General features: G+C 39.1%; 1 protein-coding gene across 3 annotated transcripts in view; it reads right to left on the minus strand.

Moving 5' to 3' along the window:
• Wdr81 (WD repeat domain 81) overlaps positions 1-24,278 on the minus strand; it is a 203,454-nt gene that overhangs the window by 78,999 nt on the left and 100,177 nt on the right. For all 3 annotated transcript variants that reach the window (XM_070091060.1, XM_070091059.1, XM_070091061.1), the window contains 4 exons: positions 16,729-17,366; positions 12,939-13,114; positions 10,232-10,479; positions 1,926-2,028 (listed from right to left, as the gene is read on the minus strand). In XM_070091060.1, coding sequence (XP_069947161.1) covers positions 1,926-2,028; positions 10,232-10,479; positions 12,939-13,114; positions 16,729-17,366 — 1,165 coding nt within the window. The remainder of the gene's footprint in view (positions 1-1,925; positions 2,029-10,231; positions 10,480-12,938; positions 13,115-16,728; positions 17,367-24,278) is intronic.

Consider the following 24,278-nt stretch of genomic DNA (forward strand, 5'->3'; position numbering starts at 1 on the left):
CTAAAGTGAAACCTTATGCAAACAGCTGCACAAGTGCTCTTCATATGTTATTTTTCTTGTCTGCCCACAATGCGAGTATTGTGACAATAAAATTTATGTTAACCCTTTGACTGTCGAGGTTGTATATATACGTCTTACGAGGTACCGTGTTTGACGTATATATACTCATAAATTCTAGCGGCTTCAAATCAAGCAGGAGAAAGCTGGTAAGCCCACATGTGAGAGAATGGGTCTGTGTGGTCAGTGTGCACCATATAAAAAAAATCCTGGAGCATGCAGTGCATAATGAGAAAAAAAAAACTCCGTCTGTTTTTTTTAATTAAAATGCCGACTTTGTGGTCTATTTTCGTATAGTATTTATGGTTGTATTCTCGTTTTCTTAGTTTCATTTGATAGAATGGCAAACATATTACAGAAATAGAGGTGATTTTGATTGATTTTGCTACAAAAAGAACCTGGAAATGGACCTCAAAGTAGGGGAAATGTTTAATTTTTGCTGATGTTCAAAAGTAAACAAATGATGTTATTGTTCAATAAATGCCCAACTAGCCATTCTAATATGCAGTCATGAATGGGTTGATGTTATTTATACAATTATTACAGTATTGCAGTAGTCTGCATAACAGTAAATCTTCTAATTTTTGTTTGAATAAAAATTCAAAATAGAAAGCAAGAGTAATATCAGAGGGGCTTGGAGACATGACTGATGAACAAAGAAAATGTTATTTTAGAGCCAGGAATGTCTGCATTGTTCATTCTGGACCTTATTTTGAAATTGTCATATTTTTTAATTTTCATGAAATCAGCCAAATTGCAAATTTCTGACCACGTTATTGGGTAGTTGAAATTGGTAAATGGGCAGTTTCTTGTACTCAATCGATAGAAAAAATGGGGTTCTAAAGAAATAGCTTTGAGTTTGGTCGACTGGAACAATGGAATTAGCCAAAAATAGGGCTCAAAGTGCGCGAAATCGCTGATTTGTAAATAACGCCGAGGTCACTAACTTCGCGAGTGCGTAATTCCGTCAGTTTTCCATCAAATTTCGTGCTTTTGGTGTCATTGCATTCGAGAAAAGATTCTCTATCATTTCATAAGAAAAAATAATTTTTTTTTTTTAAATTTTGTGACACCAGGAGACACTTCAGGATTGGGGGTTGCGACAGTCAAGGGGCTAATATTCCCATTGTTGTCTTTTAATTAATACTGATACTCAAAAGCACTTGGGTGGCTATTTCTCTTACATGCAGTGCAGTTGTAAACTGATCATTTTACTTTATGAGCTGAGGATTGCAAGAACATTTTGATTTTATAGTTGTAACTTATTAATGCAGAAACATTTATTATATGTATGCTAATGCCTAAGATTCTCTCTCATATCTTTCTAAAGTAAATTATGTACCCAGAGGGAATTTGAGGTTATAAGAATCTGAACTTCATATTAGCAAGATTCTAAATTTGAAAGTACTTTTTTCACAAAGGTTTATATAAATGTGAAAAACAAATTGTATTGGCTAATTGTTTTATCATAATGAAGATTAACTACTTAACCATTTGGATATCACAATAATATCACTGCAGTAATGTGCTTAGTAGAATAACTATTGGTAAAAAATAGTCAATGTTTTTAACACATTATTGTTAATATAAATATACAAAGAAAGGGTGATGATGTTGCAGTTCAGGGAGGCCATGTTTACTGTGATGTCTGTACACTTCTGGCAAGACAGCAATTAAATGAATGACAATGAATGTGATTCTTCCTTTTTGGATCATTCTATCTCAGTGCAAATAAAAAAATGGTCAAACAGTCATTGAATTTATGGTTCACAACTGATTTTTTTGTATTTACTAGTGCATAGTCTTTTAATTCAATTGAAGTGAAGTATGTCTTAGTTAAGATAAAGAACACCTTTAAATGCTCTCACCTTAGCTTTGACAGAGTCAATATTAGATCCAGGAGATGCTTGGAGGTCATCAGATAAAGAAGGCTCATAACTCGCACCTAACACTTCTTCTGCCTCAAGTGATCTGAAAAGAATTTCATTCAGAAAAAGCTACAGGTTAATCTATATAACACAAATAGTATTTAAAATTCCAACAGCATTTAAATGTTGCAATATGAACACACTGTACAAAGGAAGGTACTGAACTTTTTTATGTTCATAAGAATACTGGAAAAGAGGAAATATAACAACATATGTATAAGGTTACAAAATGATATGAAAGAATAAAGATGTTTCTGTAGTAGTTTCAACGGGAATAACAAGAAGCCATAGATGTAAAATTAAAGAAAAAAAATGGAGCCAAAAGGATATTTGGAAATTTTCCTTTACAAAGTTACGGAAGATTGGAATAAATTGAAAGAGTATATAGTAAGTGCTACAACCATTCAAAAATTACATTACGAAAATATCAATGATGATGGTGCATTACAAGTATAGTTTTGCTATTGTAGCTACAACTACGTAATACAAATGAGTAATTATATGACATTAACACATATCATCATTCTTCACAAACATTCTTTCTTGTTATTACTTTGCACTACAGCTTAATAAATGTAACTCTTGCATGTTTATGCACCTTAACTTTAGCACTTCTCAATTTTCTGCCCTTAGCACTTACTGGATATTATGTCTTATTATCCTACAGGAATTCCTCACACTATTCAATCTATTTAATTCCGTATCCACAACAGTCATCTATCCCAAACAATCATTCAAACCTTTTAACTTTACAATGGAATGTGACTGGAAATACAATACAGTACATTGTATAAACTTGTCTCCAGTTACAAAAAATAATCCCTTGCTTTAAGCAGACTCACTATTTGTTAATTCAATTTTATGCAATGCTGGATTTCTACTATTCAATATTGCATGATAAATGGAGTTAGCAAAATGAAATGATTGAGATTACTGCAGCTACATGGCACTGGAACACATCTATTGCATAAAGTATGAGACACCTATACCTCTGTTTAAAATTCTGCATTGCCTTCTTCTATGTATCAGGTAATTATCAACTCATCAAAAAAGATTTTCCTGAAGTTTACATATGTTATAATTCAAACAACTCGCTGACCCACAACATTCAAACATCTGTAATGGCAATAAGGACTTCACAACTAATCTACACTTTGGAAGGGAAACTTTAGATGATGGATTAGCCTATCGTGTACATGGACACCTACCCTTGTATTTCTTTAATGTCTATCAAAAATTTTAATTTTTTAGTGGTTAAGCAAGCATAATTTCTTTTGGTCTGTTTACAACAAGGAATCCAGTAGAAAAGGCCAGAAAATATGTCAGGAGAAAAAAGCAAGGAAAAAGTTAAAAGGCAGGTCCAGTAACAAAAATGATGAGAGAGGCCATGTGAAGAAATACCAAAAAATAGGTCAAAAGAGGTAAGAAGAGGTAAATAGAAGGTCAAGTCAAAACACATGAAGATTAAAGCATCTGACCATGTATTAACCCTTTCATTGTCTTATCAATATATCTATGTTACTGATGCCAGGGGGGCTTACATAGATCTAAATTTTGAGCTCAGATCAGCTGTGAATGGTAAGTGTGGCCTAAGCATGAGAGAATGGGTCTGTGTGGAAAGTATACACCGTGTAAAAAAAATCCTGCCCCCACATGGTGAATGATGGGAAAAGAAAAACTCTGGCCTTGAGTTTGGTTTACAATAGCAACTCTGAGGTGTTTTCTAGGATGGCTTTAACATTGAAGCATATATGTCAATAGTATTTAGATAAAGGTAAGGAAGTTTTCATTGCATTTATGGATTTAGAAAAGGCATATGATAGAGTCGATAGGGGAGCAATGTGGCAGATGTTGCAAGTGTATGGAATAGGTAGTAAGTTACTAAATGCTGTAAAGTGCTTATGAGGATAGTGAGGCTCAGGATAGGGTGTGTAGGAGAGAGGGAGATTACTTTCCAGTAAAAGTAGGTCTTAGACAGGGATGTGTAATGTCACCATGGTTGTTTAACATATTTATAGATAGTGTTGTGAAGGAGGTAAATGCTAGGGTGTTGGGGAGAGGGGTGGGATTAAATTATGGGGAATCAAATACAAAAGGGAGTTGACACAGTTACTTTTTGCTGATGATACTGCACTTAGGGGAGATTCTAAAGAAAAGTTGCAAAGGTTAGTGGATGAGTTTGGGAGGGTGTGTAAAGGTAGAAAGTTGAAAGTAAACATAGATAAGAGTAAGGTGAAGAGGGTATCAAATGATTTAGATAAAGAAAAATTGGATATCACATTGGAGAGAGGGAGTATGGAAGAAGTGAATGTTTTCAGATATTTGGAAGTTGACTTGTCAGCGAATGGGTTTATGAAGGATGAGGTTAACCATAGAATTGATAAAGGAAAAAAGGTGAGTGGTGCATTGAGGTATTTGTGGAGACAAAAAATGTTATCCATGGAGGCAAAAAAAGGGAATGTGCGAAAGTATAGTGGTACCAACACTCTTATATGGGTGTGAAACTTGGGTTGCAAATGCTGCAGCGAGGAGGCAGTTGGAGGCAGTGGAGATGTCCTGTCTAAGGGCAATGTGTGGTGTAAATATTATGCAGAGAATTCGAAGTGTGGAAATAAGGAGGTGTGGAGTTACTAAAAGTATTAGTCAGAGGGCTGAAGAGGGGTTGTTGAGGTGGTTTGGTCATTTAGAGAGAATGGATCAAAGTAGAATGACTTGGAGAGCGTATAAATCTGTAGGGTATGGAAGAAGGGGGAGGGGTCATCCTCGAAAAGGTTGGAGGGAAGGGGTAAAGGTTGTTTTATGGGCAAGGGGTTGGACTTTCAGTAAGCTTATGTGAGCGTGTTAGATAGGAGTGAATGGAGACGAATGGTTTTTGGGACCTGACGAGCTGTTGGAGTGTAAGCAGAGTAATATTTAATGAAGGGATTCAGGGAAACTGGTTATTTTCATATACCCGGACTTGAGTACTGGAAATGGGAAGTACAATGCCTGCTCTTTAAAGGAGGGGTTTCAGATACAGTGGTCCCCCGCTTTTCGTAGTTCCCGGCAATCGTAAAATTCGCCAATCATAGGGGTATTTTCGTATAAACATGGACTCGCTTTTCATAGGTTGACTCGCGAGTCGTAGTTCGTCCGGGACGCGTACGCACGGTGTGAGCCAGGGCGGCAGCCAGTCTGGCATTGTTTACCAGTGAGCGAAGGTCCCCTCGCGTGCTCCAGTGAAATATTTCATAATATTCCATTTATTTTAGTGTTTGCAAGTACTAAATAAGCTACCATGGCTCCAAAGAAAGCTCCTAGTGCCAAGCCTGTGGTAAAGAAGGTGAGAAATACGATTGAATTTAAGAAAACCATCATTGAACAATATGAAAGTGGTACAAGTGTGGCCGAACTGTCCAGGATGTATATGAAACCCTACACAACCTTATGTTCCATAGTAGCCAAGAAAAATGAAATAAAGGATGCTGTTGTTGCAAAGGGAGTAACTATGCTGACAAAAGTGAGACCACCAGTACTGGAAGAGGTTGAGAAGTTATTATTGGTGTGGATAAATGAGAAACAATTAGCAGGAGATACTCTTATGACTTCGTTTATTTGTGAAAAGGCTAGGCAATTGCATGAAGATTTGGTAAAGAAATTGCCTGCAAATAGTGGTGAAGTGAGTGAATTTAAGGCCAGCAAAGGCTGGTTTGAAAGATTTAAGAACCGTACTGGCATACACAGTGTGGTAAGGCATGGTGAGGCTGCCAGTTCGAACCACAAGGCGGCTGAAAAATATGTGCATGAATTCCAGGAGTACATAAACAGTGAAGGACTGAAACCTGAACAAGTGTTCAATTGTGACGAAACAGGCCTCTTTTGGAAGAAAATGCCAAAGAGGACCTTCATTACACAAGAGGAAAAGGCAATGCCAGGACATAAGCCTATGAAAGACAGGCTGACGCTAATGTTCTGCGCTAATGCTAGAGGGGATTTCAAAGAGAAGCCATTACTAGTGTACCATTCTGAAAATCCCAGAGTGTTCAGGAAAAACAATGTTATGAAGAGTAAATTGTGTGTTTTGGAAATCTAATAGTAAGGCATGGGTCACGAGGGAAATTTTCGTCAAGTGGTTCAATGAAGTGTTTGGCCCTAGTGTGAAGGAGTATCTCCTGGAAAAGAAATTGGATCTCAAGTGCGTGCTAGTAATGGACAATGCACCTGCTCATCCTCCAAACTTGGATGACCTAATTTTCAAGGAGTTTGGGTTCATCACAGTAAAGTTCTTGCCCCCGAATACCACTCCTCTCCTCCAACCCATGGACCAGCGGGTTATTGCAAACTTTAAAAAACTCTACACAAAAGCAATGTTTCACAGGTGCTTGACTGTGACCACAGACACTCACTTGACCCTAAGGGAATTTTGGAGAGAACACTTCAGCATCCTCCACTGCATAACCCTTATAGGTATGGCTTGGGAGGGAGTGACTACCAGGACTTTGAACTCTGCCTGGAGAAAATTGTGGCCAGATTATGTCGACAAGAGGGATTTTGAAGGATTTGGGACTGACCCTAATGAGCCTATGTCTGTTGTAAAATCAATTGTGGCACTGGGGAGTTCCATGGGGTTGGATGTGAGTTTGGAGGATGTGGAAGAATTGGTGGAAGACCACAATGAAGAGCTCACCACTGAGGAGCTGCAAGAGCTTCAGCAGGAAGAGCAACAGATCGCAGCTCAGAATCTTGCTGCAGAGGAGGAGGAAGAGAGATGGAAGAAGGTGCCTTCTTCAGAAATTAGAGAGATTTTTACTATGTGGGGTAAGATGGAAAGCTTTATGGAGAAACATCACCCTAACAAGGTTGTTGCAAGCCAAGTTGGCAACATGTACAGTGACAAAGTCTTGGGCCATTTTAGGAAAGTGTTAAAGAGACGCCAGAAACAGAGATCTCTCCACAGTTATTTTGTGAGACAGGACTCTAGTGACTCTCAAGGTGGTCCTAGTGGCATTAAGAAACAGAGAAGAGAAGCAACCCCAGAAAAGCAAATGGTACCTGAGGTGTTCATGGAAGGGGATTCCCCTTCCAAACTATAAACAATCCACTCTCTCTCCTCCTCCAGTCTCCCATACACTAAGAAGAATCTCCAATAAAGGTAAGTGTTATGCTGTTAATGTTTCATTCATCATTTCCCATTGTACTGTTTATGTACTACATGTATATTTCATGTTAAAATTTTTTTTGTTTTAATACTTCTGGGTGTCAGGAACGGATTAATTATATCTACATTATTTATGGGGAAAATTGATGCGTAAATCGTAAATTTCGTTTATAGTAACAGCTGCAGGAACGGATTAATTACGAACAACGAGGGACCACTGTATTAGCAGTTTGGAGGGGTATGTTATATATCTTTATATATGCTGTTGTTAGAGGTAGTAGGTTGGTAGACAGCAACCACCCAGGGAGGTACTACTGTCCTGCCAAGTGTGTAAAACGAAAGCCTGTAATTGTTTTACATGATGGTAGGATTACTGGTGTCTTTTGTCTGTCTCATAAATGTGCAAGATTACAGGTACATCTTGCTACTTCTACTTACACTTAGGTCACACTACACATACATGTACAAGCATATATATATACACATCCCTCTGGGGTTTCTTCTATTTTCTTACTAGTTCTTGTTCTTGTTTATTTCCTCTTATCTCCATGGGGAATTGGAACAGAATTCTTTCTCCGTAAGCCATGCGTGTTGTAAAAGGCAACTAAAATGCCGGGAGCAAGGGCCTAGTAACCCCTTCTCCTGTATAAATTACTAAATTCAAAAAGAGAAACTTTGGTTTTTCTTTTTGGGTCACTCTGCCTTGGTGGGATATGGCCGGTTTGTTGAAAGAAGATGTGCTGTTGTATCTGGGCGCCTCTGCAAAGACGGTGATTATGTGTGAGTGAGGTGAAAGTGTTGAATGATGATGCAAGTATTTTCTTTTTGGAGATTTTCTTTCTTTTTGGGTCACCCTGCCTCAGTGGGAGACGGCCGACTTGTTAGAAAAAAAAAAGTAATGAGTGTACCATAAATGCATTTTATTGCTCTAGGGCTCTTTAAATGTCAAAGTATATTATGTGTGGGCAGGGAGGGGTGGCCTAGCTGGCTGCCAGACCTACCACACCTAACTTCTGAAAATACACACTACTCACTTCTCACCCTACATTAAGACTACAAACATTTTGAGGTAAGTAATGAGTGTACTGTGTGTGTATTTTTTTTGTTTTTTAATGCCTTGTTCTATTGCTAACTTAACCTTTAAAATGTCTAAACTTAGATCTACGTTCACGTGCGTAGTGCTCCAAATGTCGATCTATGTTTTTTCACATGCTTTCAAATGGAGACAATTAAGGTCAGAGCGCTACGCACGTGATCATAGATCTACGTTTGGACAGTTTAAGGGTTAATATATGTTAGTGTAAACTTATTAACCCTTTCAGGGTCCAAGGCCCAAATCTGGAGTCACGCACCAGTGTCCAAGAATTTTCAAAAAAAAAATTTGTTATTTTTTCTTATGAAATCGTAGAGAATCTTTTTGTGAAGGTAATAAAACAAAAAGTACGAAATTTGGTGGAAAATTGACGAAATTATGCTCTCGCGAATTTTGATGTGTCAGCGATATTTACGAATCGGCGATTTTGCCGACTTTGACTCCCATTTTGGGCCAATTACATTATTCCAGTCAACCAAATTCTTAGCTATTTCACTAGTATTACTTCTATTCTATCGATTGAGCACAAGAAATCGCCAAGTCAACTGTTTCAACTACAAAATAAAGTGATCGGAAATTGTTAATTTGGCCATTTTAACACAAAGTTCAAAATATTCCAATTTCAAAATAGGGTCCAGAATGAACAATGTAAGCATTCCTGGCACTAAACTAACATTTCCTCTGTTCATTAGTTATGTTTTGAGGCTTTACAAATAAATTCCATTTTGATTTTTTATTCACAATGAATTTTTATTCACACCAAAAAATAGAAGATTTACTGTTATGCAATACTGTAATAATTGTATAAATATCATCACCATATTTGTGAATGTATATTAGACTCACCAGCTGATGTGTATTAGACGTGTGAGGTCGTTTGTTTACTCTTGAATATCGGCAAAAATTTAACATTTCTGCTACTTTGAGCTCAGTTTCAAGCCATTTCCAGTGCTAAAACCAATCAAAATCATCTCTATTTCTGTAATATGTCTTCCATTCTATCAAATGAGACCAAGAAATCGGAAATACAACTATAAAAAACATACGAAAAAACACTGCAAAGTTGCTGTTTTAATCGAAAAATCATTTCATTTTTTTTCTCTCATTATACACAGTGTGCTGTAGGATCTGTTTTATGTGGTGCACACATACCACATAGATGTATTCTCTCATATTTAGGCCCAAATGTACCACTCACAGTTTATCAGAGTGAGCTGAGCTCATGGCGTAGATCTACGGTTTGGACCCTGAACATAAAGCCGTAGATCTACGGGACGGACCCTGAAAGGGTTAACTAACATTTATAAGTGGAAACAAATGGCGTTCAGCTTTCTGGCGATGTCCCCTTTCCGGCAGTAGCCTGGAACCTAACCTGCCATATAAGTGGGGCCCTACTGAATATATATTCATAATGCATTTTATGTCTGGTATGTTCTGTTAGTCTTAAATTCTTAGTTTGCCCAAAATAATCTTGTAAGACAATGTACTAAATTTTTTTGGAAATAAAGGTTTTTGCTGTATAAACTGGTTATTTGCCAAAACTTCCTATCCCTCTTATACACAATATTCCTAACATTAATTTTAAGTTATAATTTTGTTTCTGTTGATGCTTGTCTTTCTTAATGCAGTGTCAAATGTTTTAAAGTTCAGAGCGAACATGAGTTGACCTAACACTGGCCTTCTCGCCTCTTCACCTGACCTGTCTTCTGGTATTTTCTCTTCACCTGACCTATTTTCTGATATTTTTTAAAGTGATCTGTTTTCTGGAACTTTCTTTACTTATCTGACTTTCTTCTGACCTATATTCTTGATTTTTCTTCACCTCACCCATCTTCTAGTTTACTTTCTATTTTTTCTCACTTGTGGTGTGATAATGGTCCAGGGTGGACTGAAACATAGTTTAAAGTCTTCTATTCTTCAACTAGAGATTGAGTGATGGTAATATGTTTTTATTTGGCTCAACTGAAATTGTGTGAAACTGCTGATGTGCTAAAAAAAAATGTAAAAAAGATTTACCTTGGTGATGCTCTGAGCTGACTTGAAGAGTTGGTGTGGCATTTATCAAATGCCGTCATGAGTCTGGTAATAGTGGGCATCAAAATGCTTTTGCTCATCTCACGTCCCACTCTCAATGCCATAATAAAGAGGCAGTCAATAACTCTACAAGCTAGAACACCCCGGGCTGCTCCACCATGCGGAAAATTGACTTTGGTTGATGATAAGAGACGAATTACAGGGTAAACTGCATTACGAATTAGAGTTTCCTGAAATGTAAGAACTATCAAATGAATAAAAGTTTATGTGAAAAACCTCAATTATGATTACAAAAGAATACAAAGTGTTGACTTTCTTTGAGTGTTATTACAATAACATGTTCAAATTTAAGGAGCATGACTTGCAATATTTGCCTAAAAAATTAAAAATTTACTTGTCAGTCATTTCTATACATGATAATAAAATACATGTGAATAATACATGAAATTCATTCTTTTACCAGGAGCAAAGACATGCATACATGGGCATGTGTGCGCACATATTTCTGTGTGTGTGTACTCACCTATTTGTGGTTGCAGGGGTCGAGTCATAGCTCCTGGCCCCACCCTTTCACTGTTTGCTACTAGTTCCTCTCTCTCCCTGCTTCATGAGGTTTATCAAACTTCATCTTAAAACTATGTATGGTTCCTGCCTCCACTATGTCACTTTCTAGACTATTCCACTTCCTGACAACTCTATGACTGAAGAAATACTTCCTAACATCCCTCTGACTCATAGGAGTCTTCAACTTCCACTTGTGACCCCTTGTTTCTGTGTCCCATTTCTGGAACATTCTGTCTTTGTCCACCTTGTCAATTCCTCACAGTATTTTATATGTGTGGGTGTGTGGATATGTGTGGGTGTGTGTAGGTGTATGTGGGTGTGTGGGGGTGTGTGGGTAGGTGTGTGTGGGTAGGTGTGTGTGGGTAGGTGTGTGTGGGTAGGTGTGTGTGGGTAGGTGTGTGGGGGTAGGTGTGTGGGGGTAGGTGTGTGGGGGTAGGTGTGTGTGGGTTGGTGTGTGTGGTTTGGTGTGTGTGGGTTTGTGTGTGTGGGTTGGTGTGTGTGGGTAGGTGTGTGTGGGTTGGTGTGTGTGGGTAGGTGTGTGTGTGTGGGTAGGTGTGTGGGGGTAGGTGTGTGGGGGTAGGTGTGTGGGGGTAGGTGTGTGGGGGTAGGTGTGTGTGGGTAGGTAGGTGTGTGTGGGTAGGTGTGTGTGGGTAGGTGTGTGTGGGTAGGTGTGTGTGGGTAGGTGTGTGTGGGTAGGTGTGTGTGGGTAGGTGTGTGTGGGTAGGTGTGTGGGTAGGTGTGTGGGTGTGTGGGTATAGGCATGTGGGTGGGTGTGGGTGGGCTTGTGGGAGTGGGTGTGGGTGGGTTTGTGGGGGTGGGTGTGGGTGGGTGTTCATCCTTCAACTTCCTATGTTCATCTTTCTCAGTTCTGGTACTTGCCTAGCACCAAATCTCTGGACGTTTCCATATCTGATCAGGTGTGGGCTCCATGCTGGGGCTGCACACTCAATGACAACTTAATGTATGTCATATACGAGGTTCTGAAGGATTATTTATTCAGATACCTGAATATTATTCTGAGGCTTGATAACCTGGCAAATGCCTCTGTTATTACCCAATTTACGTGAATTTCAGGTCCTTTTCACTCTCTGATATTTGTTGCTTCTCCCTGCCCCTGCTGTACTGTTTTAGGTCAAACCTCACATTCTCCAATTTTTATGACCTTGCATTTGTTTGAATTAAACTTGGCAAGCCACTTGTTTTCCCACAATGTAGTCTGTTGAGGTCTTCTCCTGTTCTTATTCTTCTCATTAGTTTTGTATCAATCACAAACTGAGAGAGACAGGAATTGATCTCCTCTGGAAGGTCATTATACAGTGGAACCTCAAATATCGAACTTTCTTCAGTCCAGAAGGCTGTTCGAGTGCCTTTACCGAATGAATTTATTCCCATCAGGAATAATGTAAATTAGATTAGCCCATTTCAGACCCTCAAAAATACACTTATAAAAGCACTTACAAAAATACACTTACATAATTGGTTGTGTTGGGAGCAGTTCGATTTTTGAGGTTCCACTGTGTGTGTGTGTGTGTGTGTGTGTGTGTGTGTGTGTGTGTGTGTGTGTGTGTGTGTGTGTGTGTGTGTGTGTGTGTGTGTGTGTGTGTGTGTGTGTGTGTATATATATGTATATATATATATATATATATATATATATATATATATATATATATATATATATATATATATATCTATATATATATATATATATATATATACATATTTTTTTTTTCAACAAGTTGGCCATCTCCCACCAAGGCAGGGTGACCCAAAAAAAAAGAAAATGCCCAAAAAGAAAATACTTTCATCATCATTCAACACTTTCACCTCACTCATATATAATCACTGTTTTTGCAGAGGTGCCCAAAACACAACAGTTTAGAAGCATATACATATAAAGATATACAACATATCCCTCCAAACTGCCAATATTCCAACCCCTCCTTTAAAGTGCAGGCATTGTACTTCCTATTTCCAGTACTCAAGTCTGGCTATATAAAAATAACCGGTTTCCCTGAATCCCTTCACTAAATATTACCCTGCTCACACTCACTGTAAATAAAGCCATTACTTTCAGGAAGCTAATGTGAATACAGAAAAAAAATAAAAGATAATGTATACCACAAACCTGCAAGTGCTCCATGAACGTACTGTCAGTAAGGTACGGCAAAAGATGTTGTAAGAGAGCCATGGCACCCAAAAGACCTCCTTCCATAGTTGCTGACAATTTGCGTCGACAAGAAGCCACCAACTCACAGATGTGACACAAGTATTGAAGTAAAATAACTTGTTCACCATACAAGCCTGTTTCAATAATAATTCACACATTAAAATGGCATGATGCAAGCTAACAAATATAATAAAAGTAAAAACAATACAGTGTACATTTTATAGCTCTACCTTCTATTACTGAATACTAATAAAAACTGAATTACAGTAAATTATACACAGTGCTGTATTAAAAATACTACAGGTTGGCCATCACTAATCTGGCAATCAGTAATCCGGTTCCATTAGTTATCCGGCACCAATTTCGGCTTGTATAATTTCAAATTTCCAGGGTCACCACGCCAACCTGCCGCTACTGTTTGGTGGCGCTACTTGCTGCATAAGTGATTCCAATTTTTTTTCTCCATTTATTGTTATAACCTGCTCACTTTTAGCCCTGGCCATGGTTCCAACGAATAAAAGAAATGTTTCTATTGTGTAGAGCACATATACCATACAATGTACATAAAAGACAAAGTGGCTTTGAAGCCACTATCGGTCACCATGAGCTCAGCTCACTCAGATACGCTGCGACCAGTAAATTTTGGCCTACACATGAGAATGTTTCTCATTGTGTAGAGCACATACACCATACACTGTCCATAAAAGACAAAGTGGCTTTGAAGCCACTGTTGGTCACCATGAGCTCAGCTCACTCAGGTATGCTGTGACCAGTAAATTTTGGCCTACATATGAGAGAATAGGTCTGTGTGGTAAGTGTGCACTATATAAAAAAAAAATCCTGCAGCATACAGTGCATAATGAGAAAAAATGCGACTGTGTTTATGGTGCAAACCCGACTTTGCAGTATATTTTCGCATGGTTGTATTCTTGTTTTTTTTGGTCTTATTTGATAGAATGGAAGATATATTACAGAAATAGATATAATTTTGATTGGTTCTACACCAGAAAGTACAGTACCTTAAAACTTGAGCTCAAAGTAGCGGAAATGCTTGATTTTTGCCGATGTTCAAGAATAAACGCATGACGTCACTGTCCAATACATGTCAAACTGGCCAGTATAATATGCAGTCACAAATGGGTTGACATTATTGCTACAATTATTACAATAATGCAGTAGTCTGCATAACAGTAAATCTTCTATTTTTTGTGTGAATAAAAATTCCAAATGGAAAGCAAGCATAATACAAGAGGGGCCTGGAGACATGACTAATGAACAGAGAAAATGTTATTTTAGTGCTAGGAATGTTTGCATTGTTTATTCTGGACCCTATTTTGAAATTGACATCTTTTGAAATTTGTGTGAAATTGGCTGAATTACCAATTTCTGACCGCTTTATTGGATAGTTGAAATAGGTGAATAGGCAGTTTCTTGTATTCAATCGACAGAATAGAAGGACTACTAGTGAACAAAGGAATGAGCCAAAAATAGGCTGTAAAGTGGGTGAAATTGTTGATGCATAAATATTACCGTTGGGTTAAGTGTACTGTAACCTAACCACTCTATGTAATTTGGCAAAATCACTAATCAGGCACCCTACAGGTCCCAATGATTCTGGATTAGTGATGGCCAACATGTATGTGACACTCTGGATGAACAGTGTTTGTAAGCAATATCTTTGTAATTTTTTAGGGAGCAGAGGAGATATTTTAAACTAAATCAAACATGCAGTCCAAATAATAAAAAAGTCATAATACTATGAACAATACTAGAACAATTCACAAATAACCTGTAACCTAACCACTCTATGTAATTTGGCAAAATCACTAATCAGGCACCCTACAGGTCCCAATGATTCTGGATTAGTGATGGCCAACATGTATGTGACACTCTGGATGAACAGTGTTTGTAAGCAATATCTTTGTAATTTTTTAGGGAGCAGAGGAGATATTTTAAACTAAATCAAACATGCAGTCCAAATAATAAAAAAGTCATAATACTATGAACAATACTAGAACAATTCACAAATAACCTGCACTTAGGAGAGGAACCTTAACCCTTTGAGGGTTTCGGACGTACTAGTACAGCTTACGACCCAGGGTTTTTGACGTACTAGTAAGCCTAAATTCTAGCACCCTCAAATCTAGTGGGAGAAAGCTGGTAGGCCTTCATATGAAAGAATGGGTCTATGTGGTCAGTGTGCACAGTCTAAAAAAAATCCTGCAGCACACAGTGCATAATGAGAAAAAAAAAACTTTGACCGTTTTTTTGGAATAAAACAGCGACTTTGCACTGTATTTTTGTATGGTATTTATTGTTGTATTCTAGTTTTCTTGGTCTCATTTTATAGAATGGAAGACATATTACAGAAATTGAGATGATTTTGACTGGTTTTACAATGAAAGATACCTTGAAATTGAGCTCAAAGTAGCAGAAATGTTCGATTTTTACCAAATTTCAAAAGTAAACAAATCGTGCCAATGGTCCAATACACGTCAACTGGTGAGTCTAATATTCTTTCACGAGTGCGCCAATAATATTTATACCATTTTTTACACTAATGCAGTAGTCTGCATAACAGTAAATCTTATATTTTTTGTGAGAATAAAAATTCAAAGTGGAAAGCAAAAGAATATAAGAGGGGCCTTGAGACATGACTAATGACCAGAGGAAATGTCATTTTAGTGCCAGGAATGTCTTTCTTGTTTATTCTGGACCCTATTCAGAAATTGGCATCTTTTGAAATTTGTATGAAATTGGCAAAATTGCTAAATTCTGACCACTGTACTGGATAGTTGAATTTCATAAATGGATGGTTTCTTGCACCCATTCGATAGAAAAAATGGAGTTCTAGCAAAATATTCATGTTTTTTGTCGACTAGTACAGTGGAATTGGCCGAAAATGGGGCTCAAAATGGACAAAATCGCCGATGCGTAAATATCCCCGAGACGGCTAACTTCGTGAGAGCATAATTCCGTAAGTTTTCCATCAAATTTCAAACTTTTGGTGTCCTTATGATCGGGAAAAGATTCTCTATCTTTTCATAAGAGAAAATTATTTTTTTTTTTTTTTAAATTTGGCCGACCCTGAGAACGAGTTTCGGAGAGGGCCTGTCGACCCTCAAAGGGTTAAAATGATCATGAGTAAACCAGTTTCGGAAGCAATAAATTTAAACTTCAACTGCTTGATAAAAAGCAACAGAAGGTACTATGGGGATTTTTGAGAGAATTTGGTATGAATAAGAAAAAGAAAATTAAAATTAGTATCAAGTAATTATTCATCTACACACCAGACTGATATCATCATCTGAACAAAGGTTTTTTTAGGCTGTGAGAATTATACAGTATTTAGATACTGTTAAAGGGCTCTTGGTACAAGGAATATGAGCTACCCTCCCCTTTCTCAGATCAAGCCCTAACCCTCTAATTCAAGGGTCACAAGACCTTTAGGAATCTGACTCTCACAAATGGGGGCTACAATTACACTTCAAAAGTATACAATTTGTTGAGGAAACTAGAAGATAATTCAATCCATCCTGGACTGTTATCATGTGACCAGTATTACAGTGCTCTTCACATATGTCAGTTCTTGAATAGTAATGCTAGCCCAGATTAAGGACATAATGAGGAGCTAAGCGAAACTCAAAAGACATCATACAAGAAATAAATCCCTCTGATATCCCACATGCACAACTCAACCTAAGGAAACTCTAAAAATACGTAATAAATCATAGCAATGCATACTTACAAGCAATTTCTGAAAGACAATGGAGTACTTTTTTTGCATAATGATCACCAAGAATGCGCTTTCTTGTTACAGAGAGCTCATCTAATGGATCCATGGGTATTGGGGCTAGAGCACCTGAGTCTGGCAGATAACACAGTGTGAGCATTCTTAAAAGATTCCTTGTTACATAGCGGGAAGTGAGAACTGGACCTAACCTTCCTGCTAGCCAAAGTACACTCTCACAACAAACATCTGACATGTTATGATCAAAATCTAACTTATGTTTTGAATCCTGATTTTCTGCACCTCTAAAAGAAGTTTTTAAAGAATCTTTGTTATTTTCACCAATGTCAATACTGGTGATAAATCTATCTTTATCTAAGCGGAAGTCGGGAAGTGAAGTAGAATATTCCCCAGCAGATTTGATCACAGAAACACCAATTGAACCACATTTTGGAATATTAATGTTGGTTGTGGCAGATCCTGATGAAGCAGCATAAGCAGCAGCAAGAGGAGTGGGAGTGTCTGGCTCACTCACTGACTCCTCATCACCACTCATGGAAGGTGAGTGTGGAGATGGACACAGAGAGGGAATAGAGCCTATTCCTTCCTGCAGTGACACTTCATCCAGACTTAAAGTCTCAGAAGCCACAGGTGATCTGCAAATGTAAATTAGGGTAATCATGGCTTGAACATCATACAAGCATGTATGTGTGTATGTTAGATAGGAGTGGTTTTTATGATGATGTTCTGTTGGAGTGTGAACACTGTAACATTTATGAAGGGATTCAGGGAAACTGGGTAGCTGGACTTGAGTCCTGGAGGTTGGAAGTACAATTACTACATCCTGGAGGAGGGTTTTTTGATATCTGCTGTTTGGAGGGGTATCTGAACTGTAGAATCAGCATTTCTCTGGCAAGATAGTGATAAAGTGAATGATGGTGAAAATGTTTATTCTTTTTCGGGTCACCCTACCTCAGTGGGAGACAGCCAGTGTGTAAAAGAAAAAAAAAGAGAGAAAGAATTAAAAATGGAAAAACAGTAATACAGTGGAGGACCCCTGGCTATCGGCTGTAATCCATTCCAGAAGGCCGGCCTAAATCCGAAAAGGACGAAAACCGAAATAATAATTCCCATATGAATTAATGTAAGTACATACAATTAATCTATAGGTAGTAGGCTGGTAGACAGTAACCACCCAGGGAGGTACTACCATCCTGCCAAGTGAGTGTAAAACAAGAGCCTGTAATTGTTATACATGATGGTAGGATTGCTGGTGTCTTTTGTCTGTCTCATAAATATGCAAGATTACAGGTACGTCTTGCTACTTCTACTTACACTTAGGTCACACTACACATACATGTACAAGCATATATATACACACCCCTCTGGGTTTTCTTCTATTTTCTTTCTAGTTCTTGTTCTTGTTTAATTCCTCTTATCTCCATGGGGAAGTGGAACAGAATTCTTCCTCCGTAAGCCATGCGTGTTGTAAGAGGCAACTAAAATGCCGGGAGCAAGGGGCTAGTAACCCCTTCTCCTGTATATACATGTATTACTAAATGTAAAAGGAGAAACTTTCATTTTTCCTTTTGGGCCACCCTGCCTCGGTGGGATACGGCCGGTGTGTTGAAAGAAGACTTACAATTAATCTATAGGTAGTAGGCTGGCAGACAGTAACCACCCAGGGAGGTACTACCAACCTGCCAAGTGAGTGTAAAACGAGAGCCTGTAATTGTTTAACATGATGGTAGGATTGATGGTGTCTTTTGTCTGTCTCATAAATATGCAAGATTATAGGTATGTCTTGCTACTTCTACTTACACTTATGTCACACTACACATATATGTACAGGTTTATTTATACACACTCATCTGAGTTTTTTTTTATTTTATCTTAAAAGTTCTTGTTCTTATTACTTTTCCTTTTATATCCATGGGGAAGTGGAATAAGAATCTTTCCTCTATAAGCCATGCGTGTTGTAAAAATCAACTAAAATGCCAGGAACAATGGGCTAGTAACCCCTTTTCCTGTACAGATTACTAGAAGTAAGAAGAAGAAAATTGTCAAAGTGGGATGTGTGAATATGTGTGGATGTTGTGCGAATAAGTAAGAGATGATTGTGGATGTCATGAATTAGAAGAAGCTGGATGTCCTTTCTTTAAGTTAAATAAAACTGAAGGGGGTGGGAGAGTTTCAGTGGAGAGAAGTAAATGGGATAAGGTCAGGGGTTTCAAACATAGAGCTAAAGAAGGAGTAGCAATAATGTTGAAGGATAAGCTATGGCAGGAATTAATAAATTTATTAATTCAAGGATTATGTGGAGTAAATTAAAGGTTGGATGTTAAAAGTGGGTTATAGTAAGTGTATATGCACCTGGAGAAGAGAGAAGCATAGAGGAGAGAGATTTTGGGAAATGCTGAGTGAGTGTGTGGAGAGTTTTGAACCAAGTGTGAGAGTATTTGTGGTTGGGGATTACAATGCTAAAGTGGATAAAAATGTTGTGGAGGGAGTAGTAGGTAAATTTGGGGTGCCAGGGGTAAATGAAAATGGGGAGCCTTTAATTGAGCTATGTGAAGAAAGAGGTTTAGTAATAAGTAATACATATTTTATGAAAAAGAGGATAAATATACCAGGTATGATATAGCATGTAATGAAAGTAGTTTGTTAGATTATATACTGGTGGATAAAAGGTTGATGGGTAGGCTTCAGGATGTATATGTTCACAGAGGGGCAACTGATATATCGAATCATTATTTAGTTGCAGCTACAGTTAGAGCAAGAGGCAGATGGGACAAAAGGAAAATGGCAACAACAAGTAAGAGAGAGGTGAAAGTGTATAAACTAAGGGAGGAAGAAGTTCGGGTGAGATATAAGCAACTATTGGCAGAAAGGTGGGCTAGTGCAAGTATGAGTAGTGGGGGGTTGAAGAGGGTTGGAATAGTTTTAAAAATGCAGTATCAGAATGTGAGGCAGAAGTTTGTGGCTATAGGAGGGTGGATGCAGGAGGAAAGAGGAGTGATTGGTGGAATGATGAAGTAAAGGGTGTGATAAAAGAGAAAAAGGTAGCTTATGAGAGGTTTTTACAAAGCAGAAGCGTTATAAGAAGAGCAGAGTATATGGAGAGTAAAAGAAAGGTGAAGAGAGTGGTGAGAGAGTATAAAAGGAGAGCAGATGACAGAGTGGGAGAGGCACTGTAAAGAAATTTTGATGAAAATAAGAAAAAAAATTTGGAGTGAGATAAACAAGTTAAGAAAGCCTAGGGAATGAATGGATTTGTCAGTTAAAAACAGAGTAGGGGAGTTAGTAGATGGGGAAATGGAGGTATTGGGTAGATGGTGGGAATATTTTGAGGAACTTTTAAATATCGACGAAGAAAGGGAGGTGGTAATTTCATGCACTAGCCAAGGAGGTATACCATCTTTTAGGAGTGAAGAAGAGCAAGATGTGTGTGTGTGGGAGGTGCGTGAGGCATTAGGTAGAATGAAAGGGTAAAGCAGCTGGAACTGACGGGATCATGGCAGAAATGTTAAAAGCATGGGGGGATATAGTGCTGGAGTGGTTGGTATTTTTGTTTAACAAATGTATGAAAGAGGCAAAGATACCTAGGGATTGGCAGAGAGCATGTATAAAGGGAAGGGGGACAAGAGAGATTGTAAAAATTATAGAGGAATAAGTTTACTGAGTATACCAGGAAAAGTGTATGGTAGGGTTATTATTGAAAGAATTAGAGGTAAGACAGAATGTAGAATTGCGGATGAGCAAAGAGATTTTAGAGTGGGTAGGGGATGTGTAGATCAAGTGTTTACATTAAAGCATATATGTGAACTATATATATATAAATGTAGGGAAGTTTTCATTGCATTTATGGATTCAGAAAAGGCATATGATGGAGTGGATAGGGGAACGATGTGGCAGATGTTGCAAGTACAGTGGACCCCGACTTACGATATTAATCCGTTCCAGAGAGCACATCGTAAGAAGAAATTATTGTAAGTCAAATTAATTATCCCCAAAAGAAATAATGGAAATCAAATTAATCTGTTCAAGACACCCAAAAGTATGAAATTTTTTTTTTTACCACATGAAATATACATTTTCCTATACACGAAAAGAAGGATACATGCACAATATATACTGTGCACGTACTAGTGTGTGATGTACTAGTGTACTAAATGAAGAATAAATGACACTTACCTTTACTGAAGATGTGGTGATGAGTGATGAGACACTGTGTCCTGGGAGTGCCTTTTCCTCCTGAGTAATGTAGGTCCTGTTTGGCATTTTCTTCCAGAACAGGCCTTATTACAGTGTATGCCACTACGGTTCTTAAATCTCTCAAACCAACCATTGCTGGCATTAAATTCACCAATATGAGCACTAGTTCCAAGCATTTTTTCCTGTTCACCTGGGTGATAGTCGACTGGTGTGAGTTGCATCCTGGGGGACAAGATTAAGGACCCCAATGGAAATAAGTTAGAGTCCTCGATGACACACTGACTTTCTTGGGGTATCCTGGGTGGCTAACCCTCTGGGGGTTAATTGTTTCTCGGTATTCTCGATAAGCCACACCAACAACAGTCTCTCCACATCTTTGAGTAGTACAGCTGACCGTGGTGCAGCAGCAGGAGCAGCTGACCATGGTACAGCAGCAGCAGCAGCAGCAGCATCAGCAGCAGCAGCAGCAGCAGCATCAGCAGCAGCAGCATCAGCAGCAGCAGCTGACCGTGGTACAGCAGCAGCAGCTGACCGTGGTACAGCAGCAGCAGCTGACCGTGGTACAGCAGCAGCAGCTGACCGTGGTACAGCAGCAGCAGCAGGTGACAGTGCTACAGCAGCAGCTGATGGTGCTACAGCAGCAGCTGACCGTGGTGCAGCAGCAGCTGACGGTAGTACAGCAGCAGCAGCAGCTGACCGTGGTACAACAGCAGCAGCAGGTGACGGTGCTACAGCAGCAGCTGACAGTGATACAGCAGCAGCTGACCGTGGTGCAGCAGCAGCTGACGGTGGTACAGCAGCAGCAGCAGCTGACCATGGTACAGCAACAGCAGCAGCTGACCGTGGTACAGCAACAGCAGCAGGTGACGGTGCTACAGCAGCAGCTAACAGCGGTACAGCAGCAGCTGACTGTGGTGCAGCAGCAGCTGACAGTGGTACAGCAGCAGCTGACCGTGGTACAGCAGCAGCAGCAGCGACGGTGCTACAGCAGCAGCTGAGGTGGTACAGCAGCAGCTGACCATGGTACAGCAGCAGCAGCTGACCGTGGTGCAGCAGCAGCTGACGGTGGTACAGCAGCAGCAGCAGCTGACCGTGGTATAGCAGCAGCAGCAGCAGCTGACCGTGGTACGATAGTATTTCGATAATATTTCTCAACCTTTTTACCAGGAGGTTGGCACTAGAAGCTTTCTTTGGGCCCCATGGTGGCTTATTTAGCAATTATAAGCACTAAAAACACTAGAATAATACAAAATTTATCGAATGTATGTGTGCAACCGTCCACCCTGGCTTGTAAACAATGTCACACTAGCTCAGCTGAGGCGCTCAGGCCAGACGGACCAGACGGCCTCATTTGGGACGAATGATGTAAGTCAAGTTTTTCAATGTAGGTTGGGGTCAAATTTTTACGCTGACAAGCATCGTAAGTCGGTTTTATCGTAGGTTGAGGCCATTGTAAGTTGGGGGTCCACCGTATATGGAATAGGTAGTAAGTTACTAAATGCTGTAAAGAGTTTTTATGAGGATAGTGTAGAAGACAGGGAGACTACTTCCTGGTAAAAGTAGGTCTTAGACAGGGATGTGTAATGTCACCATGGTTGTTTAATATATTTATAGATGGGGTTGTAAAAGAAGTAAATGCTAGGGTGTTCGGGAGAGGGGTGGGATTAAATTATGGGGAATCAAATACAAAATGGGAATTGACACAGTTACTTTTTGCTGATGATACTGTGCTTATGGGAGATTCTAAAGAAAAGTTGCAAAGGTTAGTGGACGAGTTTGGGAGTGTGTGTAAAGGTAGAAAGTTGAAAGTGAACATAAGAAAAGAGTAAGGTGATGAAGGATATCAAATTGGAAAGGAGGAACATGGAAGAAGAGAATGTTTTCAGATATTTGGGAGTTGAAGTATCAGCGGATGGATTTATGAGGGATGAGGTTAACCATAGAATTGATGAAGGAAAAAAGGCGAGTGGCACATTGAGGTATATGTGGAGGCAAAAAACATTATCTATGGAGGCAAAGAAGGGAATGTATGAAAGTATAGTGGTACCAACACTCTTATATGGGTGTGAAGCTTGGGTTGTGAATGCTGCAGCGAGGAGGCGGTTGGAAGCGGTGGAGATGTCCTGTCTAAGGGCAATGTGTGGTGTAAGTATTATGCAGAGAATTCAGAGTGTGGAAATTAGGAGAACGTGTGGAGTTATTAAAAGTATTAGTCAGAGGGCAGAAGAGGGATTGTTGAAGTGGTTTGGTCATTTATATAGAATGGATCAAAGTAAAATGACATGGAGAGCGTATAAATCTGTAGGGGAAGGAAGGAGGGGGTAAAGGAGATTTTGTGGGTGAGGGGTTTGGACTTCCACCAAGCATGCATAAGTGTGTTAGATAGGAGTGAATGGAGAGGAACGGTATTTGGGACCTGACGAGCTGTTGAAGTGTGAGCAGGGTAATATTTAGTGAAGGGATTCAGGGAAACCAGTTATTTTTATATAGCCGGACTTGAGTACTGGAAATGGGACGCACAATGCCTGCACTTTAAAGGAGGGGTTGGGATGTTGTTGTACAGTGGACCCTCGACCAACGATGGCATCGACTAACGTTAAATCCGACAAGCGATACATTTTAAGGCAAAAAATTTGCCTCGGCTAGTGGTAAAAAACTTGACCAACACTATTCGTTCCATCTGAGACACGTCCACTTCTGGCCAGTGTTTACAAGCCAGCCAGCCACCGCGGTTGCTTCCAAGCATACAATCGGAACATTTCATATTATCATAGCCTTTTTAGTGATTGCACCTGCAAAATAAGTCACCATGGGCCCCAAGAAAGCTTCTAGCGCCAACCCTACAGCAAAAAGGGTGAGAATTATTGTGGATATGAAGAAAGAGATCATTGCTAAGTATGAAAGTGTAGTGCGTGTCTCCGAGCTGGCCAGGTTGTACACAAAACCCCAATCAACCATCGCTACTATTGTGGCCAAGAAAACGGCAATCAAGGAAGCTGTTCTTGCCAAAGGTGCAACTATGTTTTCGAAACTGAGATCGCAAGTGATAGAAGATGTTGAGAGACTGTTATTGGTGTGGATAAACGAAAAACAGATAGCAGGAGATAGCATCTCTCAAGCGATCATATGTGAAAAGGCTAGGAAGTTGCATGAGGATTTAATCAGAAAAGTGCCAGCAACTAGTGGTGATGTGAGTGAATTTAAGGCCAGCAAAGGTTGGTTTGAGAGATTTAAGAAGCGTAGTGGCATACATAGTGTGATAAGGCATGGTGAGGCTGCCAGTTGTGAAACACTTTAGGAATGTCATAAAGGAACGGGAGGTACAGGCCTCTATGGACAGATATGTTGTGCGA

Source organism: Cherax quadricarinatus, chromosome 34 (assembly GCF_038502225.1).
Source record: "Cherax quadricarinatus isolate ZL_2023a chromosome 34, ASM3850222v1, whole genome shotgun sequence".
Taxonomy (NCBI): Eukaryota; Metazoa; Arthropoda; class Malacostraca; order Decapoda; family Parastacidae; genus Cherax; species Cherax quadricarinatus.